This window comes from Centropristis striata, chromosome 22 (assembly GCF_030273125.1).
Source record: "Centropristis striata isolate RG_2023a ecotype Rhode Island chromosome 22, C.striata_1.0, whole genome shotgun sequence".
NCBI lineage: Eukaryota > Metazoa > Chordata > Actinopteri > Perciformes > Serranidae > Centropristis > Centropristis striata.
This window is the reverse complement of record NC_081538.1, coordinates 7,264,966-7,291,577: the sequence shown is the minus strand read 5'-3', so window position 1 is coordinate 7,291,577 and position 26,612 is coordinate 7,264,966. Positions and strand designations below refer to the sequence as shown.

Sequence of the window (26,612 nt, the reverse complement as noted above, 5' to 3'; positions counted from 1 at the left end):
GAGAGAAGCAGAGAGGGAGGGAGGGTGCTGAGTTTGAGAGGAAGGGAGGGGCAGTACTATTGCGTAATGCAAAACACCATATCAGCAGCATAGTGAAAAACCACAGAGATGCAGACAGATTATGGGAGTGGGGGGGGGGGGAGAGAAAGAGAGAGAGGGAGGGACGTAGAGAGAAGGTAGGTCTTTTGCCTGCAGTGCATGGTGCCGTCCTGCCTTACACTGAAATCTGCTCATTTCCCTGAAGAGCAAAATGACTCAGTACACAGGAACTATCCACTCAACCGATGTTAGGGTGATGTTTTTCCACACAATGTTGTTTTGTTATTTTGGATGTCCACAGCACAAAATTTAAATGCCTCGTCCTTTGACCCAGTTTACTTTCCAAAACCTTATTGAGTATATATAGAGTTAACATTTAGTTAACTCTTCAGTTCCAAATGAGGCTCAGGTGGCCACAATTAATGTAAAATCTATATTCAGTCAGCAGCAACAATAAAGAGGGTTTGTTTCAATTCAATTAGTATAAATATCTAATTGAATTAAGACTTGCTGAGGATGTTGCAAATTAAGCAAAAGAATCAACAGAGACTTCAGAAACAGTTTTCCCTGAGTCCCAATCAACAATATTGAGCACCTGAAAGTACTCTGACTTAGGAAATATAGAAATCAAGACAAACAGCTGCAGATGGCACAGTTAACTCAGAATAGAATTCCATTAATTTAGATAAAGATGGATGATGATGGATAAATAGTGCTTCAAAAAGGAAAGTATAGCCATCAAGATGTATCTTTAATCCTTTGATATTATTTTTTGTTACAGTGTCCTCTACTGCGTTGTGTCATGAAAGTTTGGACTGAATTCAGACAGCCACTCTGGCATGAATGAAATATGAAAATTCAAAAGCGATTTTCAAACCAACAGCAGCAGGTGCACCTGCAACATGTCACTGAAATAAATGCAAAACAGACTTTAAAAAAAAAAGAAACAACCCTAATGGCTCTCTCGCCTCACAGGCTGTCAGTGTGGATATCATTTATTGAAACTGCTGGCTGCTCTTTATTTATTTTGTGCTGCTTAATGATTCTCTTGCATTCAGCTCTGTGTGGAATAGTATCTAGTTTTTTAATGAAGGGAAATGGGACATTTTGACAGCACAAATTGTTACAATAAACAAAGCATTAGAAATTACCCGTTTCGGGACCCCCTTGAAAACAAGATGATACATCCTAAGTGGTTTATACCATAAACCATATATAAAGATGAACTAGATGACAGCTCCCGAAAAGTGCCCCCTAGTGGCTGGCTGCAGTAGAGCTTGTAAACCTTGCCCCCTGCGTGTCAGCCATAATGGATGTAGTCACGGTGATGTCACCCTTTGGTTTGAAGTACAAGTTGCTTTACGTAATTATGAAATTTTTTTACAGCCAACTCCTTGGAGTGTCTTTAGTAATCAAACAAAAATACGGACAACAAGTTGGCAGCTATTTCAATTACACAGTGTCTTGGATACACATTGTTTTGTTTGTTTAGCCTCTATCCTGATTGACAGCTCACCATATTATTGACGAGCTGTCAATAACAAGGTAGCTATGCCCCAAATCATACCCTGTTTATCATCTGTTTTCTTCTAAATGGGACAGTTATTTATACAATTAACATGATATTGTCTTAAAGACTTGAAACTAGCGATTGAGACCATAATCTTGCCACACATTTTTTTTCTAAGGTAATAAATCAAGTGAGAAGTACATGACTAGACAGCAGTCTAGACCGGAGTTCTTCTGCAACTTCTTCTTTCTTCCCTTTTGGAATTTTTAAAGATTGCAGACTTCCGTGTTTTCTTCATTGCTCAGACCGGAGGTTGCCGCCAGGGTTTATACGATAGATCGTAAATAAAGATAGACTAGATGACAGCTTCTCAAAAGTGCCCCCTGGTGGCTGGCTGCAGTATAGGTCATAAACCCCACCCCCTTCGTGTCAACGCATGGGACTTGGGCCACTTCTTATCACGCTCAAGTGTCTAAGTGTTCCCTTCTGAGGCCACAGCTGTTTACACAACGATTTATTAAAACTTTAATTACTGTGATGTCATCATCATTGATAGAACAGATAATAAAATCTCTATGAACAAACAATACCCTTGTTTTTGCTTGTGCTAGTGATGTGGTTACGTGGTCATTTTTGGTGGTTTTTTAGATTGTCCTAATTAAAATTACACTCATACTCTCCCACACACATTATTCATACCTTTGGCAACTTCATGAAGCATCTTATAGAAGCTATTGAGCAATGCAAGCTATTAAAATTAATTGTTTACTCTGCACAGTGAACCGTTCTTAGTTTTGGATCTCACCCAGTGACATTTAAAGTCCAGAACTTGTCCTAGTTGTATTCTTGTTATAAACTCATAGTTAGATCATTAACTTGGCACTAATTATTTGTTTTGGGGACATGTCTATTGTTCAAGTATATTATGTGATTCATGACCACGGGTCATGTAATTGAATTTTCTTTTCTGGGGCATTGGATGTCTCATGCACTTGTAATATTTCTAGAGAAGTGACACAGTTTCGGATAATTGATTTCATCTAGAGAAGTGGCTCTCAGCCCTGATGGGGGCGCCAGAAAGGAAAATATTACAGCACAAAACTTCTTCTAACAAAGTGATTCAATCTAGCTGTGGGCTCAACTCCAGTTCAAACAGTCAATATGAGGACATGAAGGTAGAGATGCACACAGGGAGGGATGGTGGTTCTCTCCATCACACAGTGGAGTCTCGCGCTGTGTCTCGGTGGTCATTATTTTTCTCCCTGAGGGTGCAGAGTATTAAAGCCTGCAGCTTCTTTTTGTTATACACTTCACATACCTGCTGCACCACACACTCATATTACTGGAGGGTTTATTGCTTCTCTGCAGCTCAGATCACATGCTTGGTGGGGAGTAGATGGACAGGTATGTGTGTCCATGTGCTGGCATAAATATCTCCCAGTGATTGTCTCTATCGCACTTCAAAGATGGTCTGCCACATGTGAGCCTTATGCAGCTACCCCATAAAAAGCCTCCAATGCTCTATACTGCTGTAGATAAGTCTTGGCACCAGAATTAGAGAGGCTGCCTGAAACCGCTTCAGGCTGCTTCCTTCAGATAAATGCCCAGCGTATGGTCAGGATGTCTGTCGCATCGCTGGATGTCATCTACATCGCTAGAAAAAGCAACAACACCATCCATATTTGGTGTGTTATTTATCTGTGTTTTTAATTATTTCATGTCAATGTGGTGAGATAATTTCGGATGTTCCCGTAATATTCATTTTTAGGATTTAATATTAGATTAAACGACAAGTTACGGTTTAAAGAGACCAATCCAGACCAGATGATCCACTTAACCATTTCAAGATGGAAGAGTGAGAGATTTAACCTTACTTAAAATGTTTTTAACACGGATCATGTAATTCTTGTCAGGTGTTTTTTGCTTGTAGTGACCTTGGGTGACTGCTAATTCAAACTGACTGGAAAACATCAGAATAAATCTTATTAACGGGAGCCCTAATCTACATCATTCACAACATTCATATCTCTGTCCTCTCAGCCCTTGGAACGTGGTCGGCCACTTGCTTGCATTGACAATAGCCAGATAAACACAATATAATGGGATGAATCTAAAAACATAATAAGCTATCCCTAATGTTTGAAGTCGGTGATGATTTATCAGTGCGTGTGTGTGTGTGTATGTAATCACGGCGTTTGCGTGTGTTCATTGCCGTTAGATTACCCGCTACACAGTCTGACCTGAGATATCCTCAGTTCTGCAGCTCTTTGATACAGACAAGGCTATCCCTCATTACTCCCCACTCTACCAACCTGGCTCTGAAGATAAGAGGGAACAACACCGGTCTTCTGTTTATATCACTGTTTACACACACACACACACAACTACGTTTGCCACAGAGAGAAATTTAACAACAAGTCTTAGTGATAATTTTCCCTTTTTGCAATGTCGTTGACCTGATATCCTTCTCTTCCCTGTGTGTTTGTTTTCTTTTTACCAAGGTTTCACAGCTGTGTATCTTTTTTATCAACTTTTTAAAAATCTTTCAGGGCTAATGGTACCTGTAATCTAAAGAACTGATGTTACTTATCGTTGTATATGGGCCATTCTCAATGATTTTTCTTCCCCTTTTGAGATTGGAGATAGTTGGAGGTTTGTTTTTATATCCATATTGTGATAAGGTGTTCTGATTCAGTGATATCTGCTGTAAAGACGAAGGTTTATTGAGCCCAACTTAGGTTAAATCCTCTTTACAGGCATCAGGGAGTTGGGCTTTGTTGTGGTCGATCACACTGTGTTGGTGAGCTCAGACAGATATAAAAGAGCTTTCTCTGACAACAGTAACAGAAGTTTAACCACATTACAGCAGGAATAAAGCAATTTTAGTGGGAAAAAAAGTAATATTATGAAATCTAAAACTCCTTTGTGGTCCCTAGTGAGTTACTTTTCAACTTCTGGAACTTAATTTTGACACCAAACAATATTACAAAAGTGCTTACTGGACAGAATTGTATCTGGTTCAAGGCAATTTCATTCTATTGAATAGTCTGTTGAGAAAAATGGCAACAAGAGATTTCTCCAGAATTTGATATTCTATTAATATCTTAGCTTTTATTCAGGCAGCAGTGCTGGGTCAGATCAAAGACTTTGAAATGGTGCAACCTGAGTTGGCAAACCCATGCAGGGGGATTTGTTGCCAACTTTGCTGAGCGAAGCCAAACTATTTAGGACTGCTGTAATGTCTGGCTCTAGCTGGACTGTTCAGATGTGGATGATTGACACAGGGAAATCTGTAAATCAAAGCCACCAATCCTTTTCTGATCGCAGTTTGGACATGTTGCTTACACACTTACTTACTAGAACCATGAATAATGTTTTATTGTTTATTGTTTATTGTTTATTGTTAAAAAGATCCCCATTAGCTGTCACCAAAAGTGGGACAAGCTAGTCTTCCTGGGATCCACAAGACAAAACAAAAATCACTTAACAATTAAACATTGTAGACATTATTATATACATCATCAGAAATCATGCCGAATAAGTTATTACATTCATATCTATTACATTAATTCTCACTTTCATACAGTAAATATGTTAATTCACTACTTACAAATTTAAATAGTGCATTCTCAAGTAATAATTAAAAGATACTTTACTATTCAGTTCACGTATATTCAGTGGGCAATTATTCCAATAACTGATAGCACGATAAATAACTGTTCTCTTTAAGGCATTTGATTTTGGACATGGTAACATCATCTGACCAGCATTAGCTGACCTTGTCACATAAGAATGAACCTGATCAAATCTGACAATTTGGTTATATAAGAAAACAGGTTGAAAAGAATAGACAGTGTTTCTAAAAAATGTTGTATTGTTGTTATGTTTATGGTTTAAATGCTTTTTTCATGTCCATATGATTTGTAAAATCTCTGTTTTTCATCTTTTGCTTTGGCAGTTGTTATCACTGGGCAAAATCAGCCAGACCAAAATAACCAAACTGAAATGCAGCTACAGGCTACTCCATGACACCCTGAAGAGGTATGTTTCCTCGTTCATTCACACCTCTATTTGTCACCCTCATATGCCATTAAGATGCAGAGAATACCGCATAGTAGAGAGGTTCATTCTTGTGACAGCCAGAATCCGTCCAACTCAAGTGTCCTTGAAGAAGACTTTATAACTCCTTATCGGATCTAGTTGTGCTACTCCTATATACCGCTGAAAAAGTGTGGAAGTAGCATCCGTGACAGGCCACTGGCTTCTGAAGAGACATTTTGATTGGGGTCACTTCTCACTCAGTTAGGGGAGCCAGAAATCCTAATGTGAGCAAAGAGGTGAAAGCAAGGATGTAACTGAGGCAGTATTAACAACCGCATCTGGCTGTAAAAGGCTGAGACACTTGTCAATCAAAACAGCACGTCTTTTAAGCTTTATTAAATCCTTAATGTGGCGGTTCCCAAACTGTGGGGTGCAAGCCCTAGGGGGGCGTGGAATTATTAAAAGAGGGGGTACGACAAAGCTAAATATAAATGATGCATGGTCCTGCACTGCTAGCAAAGCATTGACATATTTGTGAAAGTACTGCCATAATTTCATTTTTTCAGTAAGATGTCACATACTAAAGCTGTAGTCCTGAATTAATTGTCAGTTTTTAAAATGAATTCTGCAAGCAAATGATGTGTGTTCATGTATGTGCTGTTGGTGGAGGGAGAGGATCATGAAAATAGTTTTATTTCCAAAGGGGGGGCCCTGTAGAAAAGGTTTGGAAACTACTGCCTTAACGGAACACTGATTTTCAAAATCACCACCAAGGAACATAATAGATGAGGTAAAATTAACTTTTAAGACCCCAATTTCTTGTGGAAACAACACTCTTTGTGTAATTTCTTGGGGAAACAAGAGAACAATCTGAATCTTCATGTTACATTTAATTGGCTCAGTACTAAGGAGTCTATCACAGAAATCAGCTGCTACTGCGTGTTTATATGCACCACAGCTACTGTGAAAATTGGAATCAGACAAGAATAACGGGTGGTTTTGCCAATCTTTTGGAATGTTAGTATGCATGAAAATGGACCCAGCAGTTAGGAAATATGTCTGTATACTGCATACCACATACTTTCTCATTGTTTCATCCAAAAGTGCCCAGGATTCTGAGATCCACCTTTTGGGAGAGGCAAAGAGGTGTCGTGCAGAGCTGGAGAGGCTGCAGGCTGAGGTGGAGAGAACAGAGGAGCAGAGCACCTCCGAGGAGCCAGAAAGTGAGGTCAATGAACTGAGGCAACAGCTCCTCCAGGCATACAATGAACTGAAAGCTGCTGAGGACAGAGAGTACAAGACACAGCACGAAGTGAAATGGTGAGCAGTATGTATATACATGCACGTACGCATGTTATTATTGCAATCACTCATGCTGCAAGTTTCATTTTCAGTCAGATATTGAATCAAATGAAAATGATATTTGATTCAAGAATATATATATATTGCTAAAGTCTCTCAAATTTGGCTGCAGCTCGGTCTTACAAACACACACACACACGGATGATTCACACCACTGACAGGAACCCAAGAGACAGAGGAGAGTAAGGACAAAACACAGAAGTGAAACTAGGGTGGGGAAAAGAGAAGTAGTGTACAGTAAGAGACTTTTGGCATACATGGAGACACACATACAGTAAATAACTAGGGATCACTGAGGCGAGCTGCACGAGGCAGCATCTTCGCCTACACGCATATAGTATTGTACTTTATGTGTGTATTGTTTGGCCTACAGCATTTGTTATTGAAACTTCATTGCTAGAAGAAGAAATAGTTCTGTTATTGTTCAGGGGGATATTTTATTACCATTACCTTAAATGTTTTTGTTACAGTAGCCACATTTTTCAAGGCCTTGTCATGGGGAAAACCTGAAACACAATTCATGATACAAATACCAGGTTTAAGTGGATTTTTATGTTTGCTCTGGATATAGTGTGTTTACTTGGCTGAGCTTCTCGCACCGGTTAGTTTTTTGACGTCAGTCCTGGAGCCCGTCTCTGTTCCTCTCCTCTAATCCTTTCCTTTCGCTCCCACGAGTCTCTTTTCTCATCGCAACCAATTTTCCTCTTTTTCTGCTGCAGGTTTCTCTTTTCCTTTCCCCCAACTCACTCAACAGCACTATCAGTGTGTCCAAAGGGTCAAACACACCCACAGAAATGGAAAATAACACACTCGCTCGAGTATCTCCCCTTTTCTGTACACAAACTTTGCTTTACAAGGGCCAAAGGGAGGTTACTGGAACATTGCTAAGCAACATGATAACATACACCAGTGGCTCCTAAACAATTTGGCTTCTGACCCTTGAAAACAATTTGTTCTCGTGACCCCTCTTTATAGGTTGCATATGTCACAGCAGTTTTTCCTTCTTGGATTAAATCATTTTTAGAGGCGTGTGTGGAGTAAAATCAACCAGAAAAAAACTTAAAGTGGAAGAAATCTGAGTGCGTACAATAAAAATTGCATTTATAAAGACTGTAAATGGGTAAAATTGTGGGTAGAAATGCAAATTGAAGCACATTAAGCAGTAGTTTATCCCCTTATTATTTGTCCACCTTTTATTGTGAGAATTGGGGATAGTGGGCAATGGATTTTTAGGGGGAGATATCAGGTCAGCAGCAAAATGCCAAATAGAATTTGTGTACATTATCTTAAAGATGGGAAGATCCAAAAATACACCAAGACCTTTGAAACAAAATCACAGCATGAATTTTTCTGTGGTTTTCCAAACACTTGAGTCATTTTGGAGATTTCTGTATTTTAGCAATTGGATAAAGAGCACTTCTTTTTTCTAAACTGCTGAGAAACCCCCTTGTTGTCAGTATACCTAGGAAAGCTGCACATCCTCAAAATACTCTGTCTATAGTTTATGGTTATACAGTTTCAAGCGGCTGTGATTATCCTAGAGGTCACAGCAGCTCATTTTATACAGTGAGGTAGAGACTCAAAAAATGCCCTCACTGCAATTAACTGGCTACTACTGATGACTAACATCATCCCATATGAAGAGAACTGGGCTTGTTGAATCCTCAAGAGACTCAGCTTTATGTAATTCAAATCCTGTTTAGAAACCCCAGTAAAATAGTTATTAAAATCAATTAAATACATAGTTTATGCATGTGGCAAAACTGTGGGTTTCGCCATAAAGAGATGAAAGCAGATTCAGGTGCCAATAGGCAAGTTTCTGTGCCGTTAAGCAGTCAACTTGTCACTTTACGTGTTTTGATATTAAAGGAGTCGAACAGTAAACTATGAAAGCAGTTGAAATGTCAGTTTAGGTTGAAGCGCCCAAGATAGTCAAAGTGTCTGTTGCTGTGTAAGCAGTGACAGCAGGTGAAATATCTATTTGGGGTGTGTGAGCTCTCAGTTGAAGGTTAAAATATAGTTGTCGCTGTCTGTCGATGTGTCGAGGCTGAAAGCAATTGAACTGTCAGTTCAAGGGCAAGCAATAAAATTGCTTTAATTATCAGTTTCAGTGGAGCAAAGAAAGCATTTGAAATTTACATGTATAGCACCCACGATCACACCAGATTCAGGATGAACATGTTCAGAAAAATGGGGAGGATGGTTTTACCCTGAAAGAATAAATGAGAACAACTCCTGATTTGGCTCATCTTCAGCAGTTTTACTCACTCTCTCTACTCTCTACTCACTCTAATTAAATTGTCAGTATGCTCTGATATCCCTAATACTCCTTATTTACTCAACAGCTTAATATTCTTTTAAGCAGATCTGTTTTTATCTTTCCTGCATTGCTTTTGGCCTTTTATTTCTTCAGCAATATTAAACCACTCACAGCACATAAACTCACCACTGTGTTGCAAAGATATGATCTGTAGGATACAGTGATTTTTAGTGCAGAGCACACACACTGAGGCAGGGAGTTGAAGGCCCAGCGGTAATTGAAATATTAAATGAAAACCACTTACAGAGCATTCTCAGAGGATGCAGTAATAGACAGGATTAGACACCGAGTGTGCATATTATTTGTGACAGCGTTCGGTGGTGAGCTCTCTTGTCCGCTCATCATCTCTGTTCTTCTCTTTCTGCCCTTTCTTCCATCCCCTCCGGCCTAATCTTTCCCCCTTTCTCTTCCTAACTCTTTTTTTCAGTTGTTTTCCCTCCCTGCTCTCCGGTCCAAATGGCCAGCGGTCTGCATATGACAAGCAGATGCTCAACATGCAAATATGCCTTTAAAAAAGTCTTCGCATCCTTTATCTTTCGCCAAACTGATACACAGGAATTCAGCACTTTTTCCAGTCGCACATTTTAGCATTCATGCAGCTTTCTCTGTATATCAGTTAATATCCAATATATCAACTTGTCAGGAAGATTAATATCATTTACTTTGTGAAACGTGTAGCTGTGCACTATGTGCTATTGTAAGGTTTTTCACAATGATAGAGCTGACTCGAAATAATTTCATACAAACTTTAATCAAATGCTCCAAAAGCGTCTGCCGCAGGGGGATGAAAAATTCATAGAAATTATGTTTTTATATGCACATTTATATTGTGTTGGGTACTTCATTTCTGATTCTTTGTGTTTATGTATGAGAGCTTGTGTATACCGGTTCTTTTCTACATTATGTGTGTTAAAGTAAAGCATATATAGATGTTTTTATTCACTCACTAATCTAAGGTTTCATAGCAACTTCTTTTAAACCTTTCACACCCACTGCATCCTTTGTTTTTTTTGCTGTTTTCTCTATCAAGTCATTTAGCAGAAGTTTTGATGGACTGGAAACTGCACACCAGTGTATTTTTAAATATGTAAATAAAAACCCATTCCTCTTTCTGTTTAACAAGGAACTGAAAGATGTTGTTTGTTTCTTAATAACACATTTCTTTCTCTCCTCACCTCACCTTATCTCACCTCGCCCGTCTGCAGTCTCTGGGAGGAGAAGCAGTATCTGGAGAGAGAGAATGAGATTCAGCTGAAACCTGCTGTAAGTTCATCATTGCACCAGGTGTAGTTTCAGAGACGTGGATTACTACTGCAACAACGGTCTTCAGAGAGGATAAATATGAGTTTTACTTTAAGCCTCCATCCCGGCTTAATCCCTCAATATGAGGACTTGCCATTGGCAATTTTTGGAGCCATTTGAAGCAAAAATGTTATATTACAATCTCCCACTCAGATGAAATGATGACATACTAGCTGAATTAAAGCTATAATCCTGACACACGAAGAGAGGTTTTTAAGTTTTGTTTAAGGCAAATTAAGTTAGTAATGGCAGAGGCAACTGTTTGACAGAAAAAGCAGTAAAAAACAAAAAGTATACAGACATCAGAGCCAAAAATTGACAGGTCTTTGGACAGAATACTTGCTTTCTGAATGAGTCCCTGCTCACTCTTTATTATAATCTACATGATTCTCTGCTTGTTATATTAAAAGGAACAAATTTACACAAAATTCTTTCATATCATACTAGAACCCCACTATCTTCTTCATGCTGTGTGATTTCTACACTACAGAACTCTGTAGTATGGTGTAAGGCGTATAAATACTGTATTACGTTTATTATTTAGTCTATCAGAAGTCGTGTAGTGCAGCTTGAGCATTTCCAACACTTGATGGACGTGAAAATCTACACCAGCTGTTGCATCACCAGCTCTGAAACTCAGCATTTGTGTTCAAGAAAAATCAAGAATATTACCATAACTACCTCAGGGTAGTCTCAAGGAGCATTGCATTCACAATTCTCCTATCATCAAACTTCATCAAAATTCAGTTGCCTGCCTGTGCTGCTAATGGCAAAAGAAGGTTTGATTTTGAGCTTTGTCGAGCTTGTTGAATACATTCAGCAGCTTTAATTAACTTTTCGATTTGAGATACTTTTGGGGTTCATTTATGCAACTGCTGTCTAATTACTGAACACAGAAACAGAACGCCAAATGTATTATAATTTTAATATACAACTTTATTTGTACAGCAGCTTTTGTAAAGAAATGGCATACCATAAACAGACAAAGAATTAATATAAAAGCAAGGACGGCACAGTCGGGGTAGAAAAAAACACCACTTCTGCTGGATTGTATCTTTCCCATAGTGTATAAAAACTACAGTGCCCAGGAGTCAAGGGGGCTCACATGTGACCTTCAACAGACAAAACAAACAGGGAAAAAAATGTTGTCCGCACCAAGGGCAACAGTCCAACCAATTTATCCTGGAGATGACCATGTGTCCTTGCGTTGAGTTGCATTAAAAGTTAACTTTGAAAAGAAAATTTACATCAGAATACGGGTTTGCTACTTTATGCAGTGTATCAGTGGCGGTTCTACACAGGGGCCTCCAGGGGCCACTGCCCCTGTGAAGAAGCCCTTGGCCCCTGCTGTGGCCCCTGTGTCAAATTAATAATAAAATGATCAATTTAAAACGATGAACTAGGGAACAATTCTCACCTTTTTTTGTGTGCAAACAATATCTCATTGTGCACAAAAGGAACCCAGAATGTGTACATTGTATAATAGTTTAATTGTGCAATTAAAGCTTGTGTATATATAAAAAAGATCATTCTCACTATACTGCACTTTCAAAATAAAAAAAAGTAATTGTGCACAAAAATGAGAAATGTCATTGTCGTGCAAAAATAATTATTATTGGTAAGTCTCATTGTTTCAATCAATGTTTTTGTGTGTTGCAAATATACTTAAATTACATTTTTAAATAAGCTAAAATAAAGGTTTTGAATGCTTAAAAATCATCTTTGCCGTTTTTAATGGGCCACTCTGATTAAACACTGGCCCCTCCTTGGCCCCCACAGTGAAATTGGTCTAGAACCGCCACTGGGCACAATCAGGGTAGAAAAAAAACACCACTTCTGCTGGATTGTATCTTTCCCATAGTGTATAAAAACTACAGTGCCCAGGAGTCAAGGTGGCTCACATGTGACCTTCAACAGACAAAACAAACAGGGAAAAAAATGTTGTCCGCACCAAGGGCAACAGTCCAACCAATTTATCCTGGAGATGACCATGTGTCCTTGCATTGAGTTGCATTAAAAGTTAACTTTGAAAAGAAAATTTACATCAGAATATGGGTTTGCTACTTTGAGTGTGTTGAGCGAGCAGTCAAAATGCTACACTGCACAGACTCAGGAACAATTTTTAAATATCCCACATCAGAAGTGTGTGGTCACATAATATTCATACAATCAATTACTTCTTCTTCTGCAGCCTTTTACCAGAACAGTTAATTTATTCTGTTGCTGTAACAGAGTGTTATTGAAACAACATGCCATGTTGGACCTACAACATCTAGTATGATATTAATTTTAATGAAATTATTTCCCTCCTTCTCTCTCACACACTCGTCAAACTTGATTCATAAGCTATGTGTTTCATTACAGAGTACTCACATACATTTCTAATTGTTTTGCTGTATATACAGTAGATGGATACTGGAGTAAAGCCACAAGCTAACTTTAAAGTGCATTATCAAGTTGAATTGATAACAGCTGCTTTGGTTGCAGTTGTTTTTTATGTTGAGCTTAAATAACTGATTTAATGTAATCCAACTATTTCCAACAATGTTATCTTCCTTGTGCAGAAAATAATTATATTAAAATTTAAGGCATGGAGCTTGTTTCACAACTCAAGGACTTTTCTGTGTTTTTCATCATTAAATTAAAAGGCAGTTTGTGAGTCTTTAAAATACAAAAAATGTGCTAACAAATGCTGTTGGAACTGATTCTGAGAGTAACAATGAGATGCTTAACAATGAGGAAAAAAAAATATTTTGCCTGTAGCCTGAGCTTAATTAAATTGTCATCACAGCCCTGATATTCTTGATATGTGATCTCTTGTTCGTACTGCTGTTGGGTCCTCCAGGAGCTGGAGAGCAGAACAAAGGCCCTGCAGGACAAATGTGAGGATCTGAGGAAAGACATTTCCCAGAAACAACTTGAAGTCAGGTATTTTTATCTAGCGAGCACATATGCAGTTTGGTTCAGACGTACATATTCACTCCTCGGAGCTCTTTGTGTCTTTTGTGCTTCTTTATTTCTTTTCAGTCTCATTCAGTGTGCTCTTCTTGTCCTTTTTTAAAAAGAAGCAGAACACTGAATCTTTTAAGTGCTGTTAATCAAAATCCTTCAGATAATAGGCGTTTTTTTTTTTTCTTCCCCTCACTCCCTGCACAGAAGTCTGACGGAAGATGTGGAAACTCATGAAGCGCAGATAGAGAAAGAACAGAAAGAGCTGGAAGACAAGACGGAGATCATAGAGCTCAAGGAGGTGAGTGTGTGTGCACAAGTTGTTATAGCTTACAGCACACCATAAATAAAATAACAAACCTTTTTGCTTTCTTACATTTGTGTGTGTGTCTCTCGAACAAGGCCGAGAGAGCCCGGCTCATCAGCATCCCCGACCAGATTTTAAAGGAGGCTGAAAGGAAACGCTCTAAGAGGGAGTGAGTACATGAAACCTCTTAGTATTCTTCATTGGGCAAGGAAAGTTTATGTTTCAAATACCAAGAATAAAAATGAGTCAGTACGAACATCTTTTGAAAATTAAGTCACTCCCTGTCAGTTGGCTCAAATCCTTCTGTAATCTGTCTCCTTTCCTTCGTCTTGATCTCCTATACACAAAAGAACTGGATTTAACTGGGCGAATTATGAGTGATCATACTGTAGTTTCCCCAATAGAAAGGCCAATTGTTTTTGGATTCTGTAAAGTTTTGATTGGACAAAGATTCTCTGCAAAAGTGATGCTAAATATCATTTTCTTTATTTATTCTCCTGCAAGAAACATATCTTTCCAGCACAACTTTAACCAAAATGAGGAACTAAAAACATTGGTGGCCATTAGTATCAACAGTCAAATTCTGAAGAATTTGAAGGTTATTTAATTTTAAGACAACATGACAAATATATGCAACAGACATCATTAATTTTTGTGCGGCTGCAGTCAAAATCCCCTGCATCACTAGAGAATGGTTCCACTGGCACTGCAGTCTCTTTTATGTTTATTTCAAATTAATATTTGGCTTGCAAGTGATGCAGTGGAACTGTCTGTATGAGCCATGTGAGCTGTGACTTGTAATTTGAAATTCACAAAGCTGAAGGGAACTGGGGGGTGTATGTAAAAGATGGATACACACATGCTGTTATTTCATAAGATATGCACTCTGACTCCACTCTCTGGAATTCTCTATCACATCAACTAAAGTCTGCTACAACAGAAACTTATTTTTATTTTGAAGAACATTAAGTCTATGCCTGTCAAATGAAATGTGCAACACAAATAAACGTGACTTGACTCAATGAATTCTCATGAAGAGGATCGTAGGATTTGTTACGTAAAGTAATGCAGATCAATTGTATGAAATCCTGCGAATTATATCCGGTTTAAAATAAGTTGTTAGACTGAACTATTTTATTGGTTTTGGCAAGACTGGAAAATACGATCCATATTTACGTTTTAGACGTTCCTACGCCACCCTCTAGCTGATTGACAGTGATGCAGAGTTTAAATGGCGGAATTTACACTTGGGGCGGGTGGCAGGGGTCGAACAAACATCGTACTTTTAGCCAGGAGAACGGAGTTCTTGTCCAAAAGGTGAAAAAAAAAGGAAACGATGTGGTTAAAACATCATGGAACTTCCGTGCCTCACGTTTTTACATTACTACGTCACTTCCAGTAGTCGCGTCACTCTCGTAACTACTTAACTTCCAGCATTTACCTACATTTATTTACTTTTTGAATTGTTTTTTATAACACCTTACCAGGAAGTTTTTTGCCATAAACCTAGATTAGCTGTTTGTAGCCTAAATTCAACACAACTGCAGTCTTTTCTTTTTCACAACTGCAAACCGTACATGTATTTATATAATGACATGAGTTTCTAAAACGCTTCACTCTGTTCCCCAAGACACGAAATGCTCATATGGGTGGCGGGTGGTATTGACAAACGACCTCTGTCGTTTAGCATGGAGATGTCTCTGTCTCCTGGTTGAAAGCAGGGGTTTCAACCTTAAAGGGACCTACCTAGCCTGGACAAAATGTTGCATAACATTTCAGTTAATTTCTTTTTGCAAGAAAATCATACAAAACATACATGACAACAGCCTGCTTGACTCGATTTACAGTGCAAGTGAAGAGTAATAAACAGATCCTCTTCTCTTGGTCTTATACTAACACTTGTTTTTTTATGTTTTGATGTTTCTATCACCTCCCAAAACACATTAGGAATGCAATGAAGAAGATACAAGCATTAAATACAGAGATTTCAGAAATGGAGCAGCAAGTGAAAGAGGTGGACGAGCGCAACTACTCTCTGAGGTTAAAGAAGAAGGAGTTGGATGGAGAGCTGGAGGGCCTCAGGGCCCAAGTAGAAGCCAGTCAGAAGGAGTGCAGACAGCGGCTCAAAGAGCAGGAGGTCAACAGGGAGGAGCAGGCTGAATTAATGGGGAACAGGTACATATTTTTTTTTTATAAAGTCACAATCAGAGATGAAGTTTTAGAGTTGGAGGAGAGGCTGTTGTTTGTGTCATTGTCATTTTGTGTTATTCATCAGAGGTATCCTGGAAATGAAGCTGCAGAACATCATGTGCGACAGGAAGCACCTGTATGAGAGCCATTCTGTGCTGCTCAGGGAGAATAATAGGTACAGAGTGATGTCAAACTCAGCTCCATCACACATGTAAATGAGTCCCCACACATCAATGCACCTCAGTAATTACCCGTGTATACCCGCACACCTGCAACAGTAAAATATACAGTAAATATATGTGATCTTTCATATATATTTGACATTCAGCCAAAGATAGGGATCTTGTTGCTATACTTTCCAGTTTCTACATGGATTTTTTTTTCTGAGAATAGTCAATATAGTTGTCGAGACACTCTAGGCAAAACATTGTTTTTCAGTCACTGGTCAATTTAAGATTTAGGGCTATTTTGCTTCCATAATAATGTCTTCTTGCAGACTAGTGGAAAGAAAACATGAAAAATACACATTTAGATGGTTATTTTACTGCACTTTGTCAATTTGCATTCGTACATTCCTCCTTAACTATTATAGACATTTTACATCGATTCCAGTACTACAGAGCTTTTCTTTCACTGCTGAACACCTGCATATTTGACAGGAATCTATATATAATGGGAGTCATTTTGAGTTTCCTCATTTGTGTAGGAGGCACAGCCTTATGAAAAAGGTAAATAATTAAAAGGTGTCTGTGTCTCTCCGCAGGCAGATGCAAACCCTCAAGAGGATGGAGAATGCGTTGTCCATGGCCACTGAGCAGCTCGAACACACACAATCCATCTACAATGAGTTACAGGCACAGGTGACCTGTAGACTGTTACTTTCAATGAGAGTAAAATAAACACCAGCTGAAATTTGAAGCAGTTAGAGTATTCATGATTGGTCTCACATTTTTAGCACCTAAAGGCTTTTTGTACGAGCAGGACCTCTAATTGCAGCTTGTTAATATTTGGATTTTACCTGCTCAAACCGGCACTTCTCATGGTTTGCAGCATTATGTTTTTAGTGGTATTGGCAATTTGTTTGGAAAATTGGCTTCAGAAAAGGCTTAAACACAGGTGTGGGAAATGTCACAGTGCCAGTAATCATCACATTAAATCGTTAATCTGCGTTACACCAGAAGCAATTTTTATACTCGAGCTTCCTGTAGTTTCACTGATGTTCACAGTTTTTAAAGAGAGAGAAGAAGAGGAGTGGAAGAGTCATGGGAAATGCGTCAGCACATCTCACAACGGCATTATGAAAGGAAAACACAATGACACATCGGGGAATAGAGGAACTATTGAAAACAAAGCAGTTGTACAGTATGATTCATTCATGTTCACTCATCTGCCAATCAATAACGACTCTCACATGAACAATAAGTCATAATTAATTTGAAGGCTGTTTAGATGATTCGACTGTCTCCGGGTTTACCACAAAAGTGCGTCACATTGGTCTCAAATAGGATGTGATTAATGATATTTAATATTTGCACAACATAAGGCCTCATGGACGTCAAATGGTGGTATTATCGACATACATGGTTCCCACAGATCCTTGAAATCTTTGATAGTTTTTTCAAAAAAAGACAAAAAATAACTGCTACAACTGAGCTGCTGATCCTTAACGCACAACATGCCTTAAAAGCCTTGAATGGAAATTGAATAAGGCCGGCTACACAGTGGCAAACAAGCAAGCCTGCTAGTTTTCATTAAAAAATCAGTAATTCAATAGTAATTAACCGTGATCTGTATCTTAAACAACTGGCATGTTGGGTGCTTGAATTTAATGGGAATTAGACCTGAAAATGTTATATTCAAGAAGTTGTGGGAACCTGGATTTAGTTATTAATGCTTGTAGCTGAAAAAAAGGTTTAACTAAACCTGATGATTTTGTATTATTCTTCAAGGGTTGAACAATTTTTAAATATGGAGCGGTGTAGCTCATACCTCTCAACATGGGGCCTGGCAGTCCTGCAGAGAGGGGCAATCCCAGCGCCTACAGGCATTCATTTTTCATTAGTTTCATGGAAACTGTTCCAGTGTCACTAGATCCAACAGCTATCAGAGAGGCCTCAAGGAATCTCTGATATATAGTATTAATTATTTTGCAATCAATGTTTAATGTGCGATTGAATATGCACTGACTGAATTTGATTTGAAGTTGGTCATTTCGTACCGGCTCCTCATGGCAGTCCTCAGTATGTACAGTCTAATTGGACTGCAACCAGTGAAACAAATGATGATACATTTTTACAGCTTTTTACTTGCTTCAGGACTGACATACAGCAGATGTTACATCTGCCTGCACACCGAAAACGTGAACAGACTCGATTTTGACTTTACTTTTTGGCTTGAATTTCTAGTTGGATGCTGTTCCCAAACAAGAGGCCAGCATTCAGCAGAGGATGGAGCTTCAGAAAGAGGTGGATGCTCTCAAAGTCCGCTTTGAAAAACAGGTGGGAACAATGTGCGTGGGCGGACACGTTATCATTAGCAGCTGTAAAATTACTGTAGGTGCAGCAGTCCTCTAACACATCTACCTTTGTGGTTTTTTCTGCATCTTTATCTGAAGACTAAGAAAACAAAATGAGATTTTCCATCACATTTTATTCCATCCTGTCATGTAGTTAGGCAAAACTTTAACAATCCCTTGGGGGAATTGTCTGTACATTAGACAGAAAAGTTTCAATATCCATTCTCTATCCATCTTTCTCATATTATAGTACTTTTACTCCACTTTGCTGTCCCATTCTGCTGTCAGTAACCCTTCAGTTGCAGTCGAATGGTGAGATTTTTCACCCGAAAACTACACTAAATGTGTTCCCAACCAGCTATCAGCAGCTGAGGAGGAGAGCCAGAAGATGCAGCAGTATGGGATGATTCAGGGGCTGCTCAGGGAGTCTAACTGCCTCCGAGAAGAACTCCATAACCTCAGATGTCTGACACAGATCAAAGCGGAGGAGAGAGGCCAGAAACACCGTGAACTGCTTAGGGCTGAGGTACAATACAAACACACACAGTTATATGAAAACACTTACATGAAGGGACATTTCAAATAGGTTTTAAAGGTGCTCTGTGTAAAATTTGGCCAGATTTTTTGTAGATGTCTATTTGGTTACAGAGATATCAACTGAAATGAGCATTCTAACCAACTAGGCCTGGCCCATTGTGTCTTGTAATACCACTATGGTGATTATGGAGACCTGGCTGCATTAAAAAAACATCCCAGACAGAACTTAATGGAGCTAGTAGACCCCACACTTTGCTCCATATAGCATCCACATGTGCCTCCTCTCTGCCAGGCTGTTGGTCACTGTGCGCTCAGCTGAGTGTGTAAGCCAGAATGTAGCTAAGACCACGTTTACACTTGGATTTAAAATTTATCTTGGGCAACAACTGTTCAGGGTCCAAGACGTTTTGTGATTGGATCACTCAAACCACTTGCTGAGGTGGTCTAGGATGCATGGTTGTTTGGTGGTCGTTTTTATGACATAGCGACAATGGTTGTAAAAATGGAGAGGAGGAATGATTCACGTGGTTTCGAGTGCAAGTCAAACCAGATGTCTAATCTCGATTTGAGTATTTGAGTATATGAGTTTCCGTCCAAATAAAACTTGACGACTTGTATCGTAACCGGGTTGTTAACAAGGGGATTGCTAGCCAGATAGCAACTAGCGACTGTTGTTATCCAATATAAATGTGCGCAGGGCAAGTAGGCTAAGGTAATAAAGAAATCTGAACACAAGTGGTCTCATCTGTCCACTTGTGATCCAATCACCCAAAGCATTTTAAAACCAAGTGTAAATAGGGTCTAAGAATCTACAGGGACCCCCCCCCCCCCCCCTTTTTTTTTACAACATGGCCCAGAATTGCACATCACCCCTTTTTAATGTCATCATTAGTGCCTGAAATGACATTTGCAGCCAGATACATGCATATTTCTCAGAAATGTGTAAAAAGCATGAAAGAACTAGTAAAGGCACTCTTGAGTGTGACGGGAGAGCAACCAAGAATTCAATTTCTAAGAGTGCAAATGTCAGGGCTTTACTGCCCTAACAATATTACTGTCACCACCATGTGATCATTTCAGAATGATCTGAAAAAATACATAGAGACGAGGCAATTTTACTTCAGCTAAATTGAAGGCAGAGTCTAAGGTGGATATTTTTGGGCATATATGCTTTATAAATGGTTCTGGATTCCCTTTTCATGTTGGCTCCCTGCTATTCTTTCTGTCTACTGAAATCAAAAGTAACTGTTCTTCTAATACAGTTTCACTTGCGACTAAAGCTTCATGGCATATTTTGACAAAGTTTTTCATTATTTTGGGGGGCTAAGTCATTATTTCGAGAAAGTTTCTCATTATAATGACGAACAGGATTTTTTTTTTTTTATCCCATTGGCAGAAATAGCCTTCCATATAGACCAGCTGATCTCTTTATTCTTTCTTTATTTCTTTTTTATTTATTCAAAGTGTCAGAAGAGACGCTGCTACAGCATTGAAAAATGTACTCCCACAAATCTGATTTCAAGGTTGATGTTTGAGAGCCACACACACACACACACACACACACACACACACACACACACAGTATACGCACCCACACAGAAGTGATGATACTGTATTTTTACCTGTGTAACTCTATCCACAGCAGCTGAACCAGCACATCCAGCAGGAGCTGCGAGAAAAAGACCTGATCATCATGGACCAAAACAAGCTGAACACTATGCTGCAACGCAGGTGTCACTGCTGTTTTCTCTTCTTATTTCCTTGTCAGCCACCTTTCATTAAATGAGAAGGCGTGTGTGTGTTGTGATAAAGAGGATTTTGGTTATGGAGAAGCTACTAAAGCAGTTAATAGGTGGTATTAGGGGAAGCATAATCACCTCATTCTCTGTCACATTCATGTTTCCTGTCTATCTCACGTGCTAAGTCCCTCTCTCTTACCTTTTATTTCTCTTTGTAAAATGACATCTTAAGACTTTTTTCCACATTATACAAACCGAATGGCATTACAAATTGTCTTTGTATCATATGCAGAAGCAGGGATGAGGTCCCTGCATCCAGGCTCAGATAGTTTTTTTATTTTATTTAACCTTTATTTAACCAGGGAATATCCCATTGAGATTAAGAACCTCTTTTTCAAGGGAGCCCCTTTTTCAATATGTTCCATGGTCTCAGCTATCAATATGGGCAACAATTTTAATTCCTGTATACAAACAACATATTCATATGGCTGGTAATTGAATCCCTGGCTGTTTGTTTGGCTTCCCTGATCTGTGTAACAGCTGGGATCACAATTAATTCAGACATCTGCACATGTTGTCTGGGTAGAAAACCTTAACTTCCTAATTGGTCATACTTGAATGTTCAGACACAGACTAATGCATCTGGCACCACCCAACAACAGCAGACAAAATTCAATTCAATTCCTTCACGACCAGAGACCACGGTGTGATGCGGATCCACCCCTCAAACTGCATCTAGTCGAGCACAAAGAGCAGGATGATAATTAAATATTGTGTAACCGCTCTGTGTAACTGAAATACCAAACTCGCTCTCATTTAGCAGTCACTGTTCACAAACACTCGTGTCTTACATGAAATGGTAAATTGAAATTTAATGAAATGTCACAATGCATGAGACTTGAGACGTGAGTTCTGTCATAACAATTATTTGATTCACTGATAATTTGTGATGAGCACATGGATGGATTACTGATCGGGCCTACCAGGCACAGGCCCAAAGTATTACCTACAAAATGTCACTAAAAAAGATAATATACAATCCAGGAAGAGGCCTCAAATTGACCACACAGAAACACAAAGCAACCACAGACACAGTCAGACTACTAAGTATGGAAGAGGATTAGCACCAGGTAGGGGAAAAAATAATGAGGAGGAAAAAAGAAATTAATTATGCACTTGTGACTTATGAAAAGAATAAAGTAGAAATGATGAGAATAAAGTGAACTTTTTGAGTTTGGTAAAATAGACTGCAAGCTACAACGTAATGACTATAAAGAGACACAAAACAACAACAAAAAGTATGAGGTACGTGTACTTTACTTGAGTATTTCCATCTTATGTAACTTTATACTTCCACTCCACTACATTTAGATGACAGCTTTAGTTACTTTTCAGTTCAATATTTAACATAAAAATTCTATCACATTCAATTTAAATTGATTTTCCTTTTTTTTTTTAATTAAACCTCATAACAGTATGCTAAGTAGTTCAAATGAGCCCCATCATAAATGCATCAATACAATTTATCTAATGATATATTTAGAACATATATAACAACATGACTGGATCCATGGCCCAGGGGCTCATTGTTTCACAATGCACCCCATATATATATATATATATATATATATATATTTTTTTTTTTTTTTAACCATGCTTATCATACTTTATTCTCACTTTATTTCAAGCTCACCTTGACTTAAAGCCCATAAGAAAAGGTGCTGTTTTCAGCTATGGACATAAATCCTACAGTGGCTAGCAAGATGCTCACCACTGGCTAAATAAATTTAAATGATTAAAAGAACAGGTAACTGTAAATGATAAAATGTCAAAAGCCTGCCCTTGATAGTGGCCAGGTGTTGTAATCCAGGTCAAAATTGGGCTCATTTCTAATCAGTCCCCACCCCCACCCCCACCCCTTAGAGTTGCACAGTACTGCAAGCTGTGCAACATGATTACAGAAGAGAAGAATAAGTACATCAAGCTGAAGCAGATTGCCTCACAGACGATAGCAGAGCTGACGGAGCAGGTTAAAGTGCTGGAAAATGAGACGGAGATCCAACGTACCATCGTCATCAACAAGGAACGGTGTGTACTTGGTAATCATCAGTGAAGCTATATCTGCATCCCTGCATATTGTCTATAATAATAGTGTGTGTGTTTATCTGAATCCATTCCAGCTCAGTCACAAAAGCTAATATGAAGATCGCTAATAGCTCCAAAATAAGGGACAGACTACGCAATGACATCTCCAAGGTCTGGGCACTCACACACACACAGATGAGAAAACACACTGAGTCTTCTTTGCCCTAAGCCAGTACCACAACCTGGGCAGTTTGATTACAACAGATTAAATATGTTATTAAGAATATTATTAGTCAGGGGAGACAGGGTTGAGCAGAGAAAAAAACAGTCAAAGCTGTTGTTGAGTTGTTCTGAGGGAGCTCAACTCTGTTGTTGCCTTTAAAACAAGGTTTAAGAGCCCTTCACACATCCACTTTCCCTAGTATTTATCTTTGTGTGTTTCACAAGACTCTTAAACAGTAAGTCACGCACAGTTCACAGTTTACAATAGTTGGTGTTGTCTACTGTAGTAGAAGTTTCTTCTTAGTGCAAGACAATGACTTTTAAACTACTGTTGAGAGGAGTCATACCAAAGCACTGATGCAAAAACATGTGCCTCAGGACATACTATGGATTTTTTATTTAACAGTTTATCTGGTTGCTTTTTCCACAATCCATGGATGTAATTGTTCTATTCGTACCCTTTTGTGCAGTTATGGTTACTGACTCTCCCTCCATCTCCCTACACTCAAATTTTAAGTTTTAATTCAGTAGGAAAAATTTCTTTGAAAGTTTTACTGATGCATTTCAACCAATCAGAGAGAAGTTAAGTCCTCCTATGGGTCTAAAAACACCCCACCCTCCTTTTAATATCTTCTAGGTTGCCTGGAAACACCGTCAGATCACTCAGGAATATGAGGAAAACAAACTGGAGTTGGTCAAACTCACACAAATGATGAACCTCCAGGAGCATGCACTTGTGGAAGTAAACAAGAATCAGGAAACGACCATGCAGCGCCGCAATTCTCTGTATGTTAATGATTTGAGGTTTAATAATGTCTGATTGCAAGTAAAACATCTAAACGTATTTTAGATAATGTTTGTGTCTGTGTGTGTGTGTCACCTGTAGCGGCATTCAGCTGCTGGAGCACGAGGAGGTGTTATTCAACTACTATGAAAAGGTGAACATCCATGAGGCAGCCATTACAAAGGGCAACATGACACTGGAGACCCTGGAGAAGGAGATGAGAGATTTACAGTTGGAGATTAATGAGGTGAAGAGACAGATAGACCTGATGAAGAAGGAGGTGCCCCTCGGGAAAAAGCTGGAAGGAGAGATCACCGTGCTGCAGATAGAGGTGGGAAAACCTCCACACTCAAACACATCCTTAAACAGACCCAAGCAACTTCAAAACAAAATAATTTCTTAAAATCACAGTTTGTAGTTCCTCACTGATAGACAAAAAAAGAAAAGTTCATTCACTGAACTTCCTGAACTGCAAACTTAATTACCTGAAAAAGTTGTGGGTGGAAAAATATACCTATGAGATGATACAAATTGTCGAGGATGAGTAATAGGCATGTTTCATCCATTAAAATCATTTCTGTTGTCTGAACAGTGATGATAGTGTCCCGGTGACAGTCTCCCAACACCCACACTTCCTTTGTCAGTGTCTCCTCTAAATCCTTGCCAGCAAGTAATGAAAACTTTCCTTCCCTTTAAACATTTTTAATAAACGAGTATCTGCTGTGAAAATATTATGCTGTATAGTTACAGCAAAGGTGTGCTGCAGCACAGAGCTATTTTGTGCTCCTTATTTTTGCAAGAGCAAATGTTCAGGGCTATATAACTGCATGAAAGGAGCATTGCATACAGGCGCTAGTGTTATTGTCTGCTGTAGGGCCCCTACAATTTGTCTAAAGTGCATTTGCTCATATATCTACTAATTTGTGCAGACTTTGTGTTCAGACTACAGCTGTCCACATCTCCCCAGTGTCCAATCACAGCTGGACTACATCGTGATGTGGATCTGGAAGCAGTTAGGCCTGTCAATTTATTTTTCATCCTGATGTGGTTAGATGATCAAAGTTGCACCGAAAAGTCACATTATCTGTGTCTGCAAAATTTTCTTTGGAATCTTCTTGCAAATTCTTTGTGTGTTTGTGTACATGGAGGCAGGAGACTTTATCCAACAGTGCTGCAGGCCATTGTCCAACTATGTGTTTCACGTTGTAAAAAACAATGATTTTAGAGATTTATGTGATGTCGGCAGAGAGTCCTCATAGGATCTTAGATCGTAGACGATTGTGTGTGTGAAGTGAGTTGTACGTATCCTGGGTATTGCAGACTATTGTTCAACTTCACATGTATCTTTGTCAAGTTAGGGGAACTCCATAAAGAACGGCAAAAACTTTCAAACATGCAGGCACGAGAATATTCACCTGGAGCAGATCTTTTTTTGAACAACAAGTAATAGAAAGTTCTATGGGAAGAAGGCAAAAAGAGATTTCTCATTGCATTATCTCATCCTATGTCATCTAATTAGATAAAATGTAAATGATAAAAGTCTGATCTTTACACTGAAAAGTTTCAGTAGCCATCCTCTCTCAATCTTCCTCATATTTTGGATCTTCTGTCCCATTCTGCTGTCAGTAAGCCTTCAATCAAAAACAGCACTAAGTGTGTTCCCAACCAGCCATCATTAGCTAAAACTTTGCCTGTATCTTTGTCAAGTTAGGGGAACTCCAAAAAGACCAGCAAAGTACAAGCTCCGGAAGACAATGCTTAGAAACGTGCAAGCACTCGAAGATTCACTTAGAGCACCGCTAATGAGGTGAACTGTTTTGAAATTCTTTCACAGCTTCTCTTTATAATGAGACTTGAGTTGCTCTAGTAAATATACCGTGTTAGAGGGCTTCCCTTTTAATAAAATGAACTCCATGTTCAGTTTGTGCTTTGCTGACAGTGAATATCAGCAAAAGTATACTTAATTGACAATATTCCAGATGAATTTTACTTTGGCATTTGAAAAAAGTCTCTTTAAAGACTCAACACGAACCACAGATCGTCCACCACTTTTCCATCTGAGACAAAGAGTTTTAGATAAAACAACAATGTAAGAAGTGTACTTTTGTGAGAATCTAGTGTTTTTTTCCCACGCCATTACAGTATGTCCCTAAGCTGTCTTTGAACACGGATCAAATGCGATCAATTGATAGGCACGTTTTCAGAGCTGATCCTCTCACTTTGTTTTGTTTAGTTGAGCTTAATGTTCAGACATCTGAAAACATTCGTACACAGACACAGAAACAGCACTTCTGCTAAATAAACTCGAAAGACTGACTTGCAGAAAAGGGAAGAAGATCTAAACCAAGAGGGACGAATCCAAACAACCAAACACCGCACGAGTTTCGCAGACGCACGGTGAGACACACATGAATAAATAACGTAAGAACTCAAACATATTCAAGCAACTTTGCGATACATAGAGAGTGACAGTCGCATAGAAGGAGAGAGATTTGAGAGACACACACACGCTGAGTTTCCCTGCCAGTGGCTGCGTCGTGGGATTGGGTGTGTCGCTGCTCTGGATCAGAGTGACTGGTTTTGACTTGCTGCTGGACCAGACTTCTCTCATCTGAGTCTTGTGCTCTTTTGGAGTGCAGTGTTGGAACAGACTTCACCATGTGCTGCTTTTTTTTTTTTTAGAATAAAATCCCCTTTCCCTTTTCTCCAT

General features: G+C 38.9%; 1 protein-coding gene across 1 annotated transcript in view; it reads left to right on the top strand.

Annotated features, from left to right (window-relative positions):
• The window catches only part of ccdc146 (coiled-coil domain containing 146), a 55,367-nt gene that overhangs the window by 12,004 nt on the left and 16,751 nt on the right, over window positions 1-26,612 (top strand). Inside the window, exons 3-18 of the mRNA XM_059326123.1 lie at window positions 5,508-5,590; window positions 6,695-6,910; window positions 10,478-10,535; window positions 13,420-13,502; window positions 13,731-13,824; window positions 13,926-13,999; window positions 15,778-16,005; window positions 16,106-16,195; window positions 16,784-16,880; window positions 18,426-18,518; window positions 18,894-19,061; window positions 20,715-20,803; window positions 22,735-22,899; window positions 22,992-23,067; window positions 23,756-23,904; window positions 24,005-24,233. Of these exons, the coding sequence (XP_059182106.1) occupies window positions 5,508-5,590; window positions 6,695-6,910; window positions 10,478-10,535; window positions 13,420-13,502; window positions 13,731-13,824; window positions 13,926-13,999; window positions 15,778-16,005; window positions 16,106-16,195; window positions 16,784-16,880; window positions 18,426-18,518; window positions 18,894-19,061; window positions 20,715-20,803; window positions 22,735-22,899; window positions 22,992-23,067; window positions 23,756-23,904; window positions 24,005-24,233 (1,992 nt within the window). The remainder of the gene's footprint in view (window positions 1-5,507; window positions 5,591-6,694; window positions 6,911-10,477; window positions 10,536-13,419; window positions 13,503-13,730; window positions 13,825-13,925; window positions 14,000-15,777; window positions 16,006-16,105; window positions 16,196-16,783; window positions 16,881-18,425; window positions 18,519-18,893; window positions 19,062-20,714; window positions 20,804-22,734; window positions 22,900-22,991; window positions 23,068-23,755; window positions 23,905-24,004; window positions 24,234-26,612) is intronic.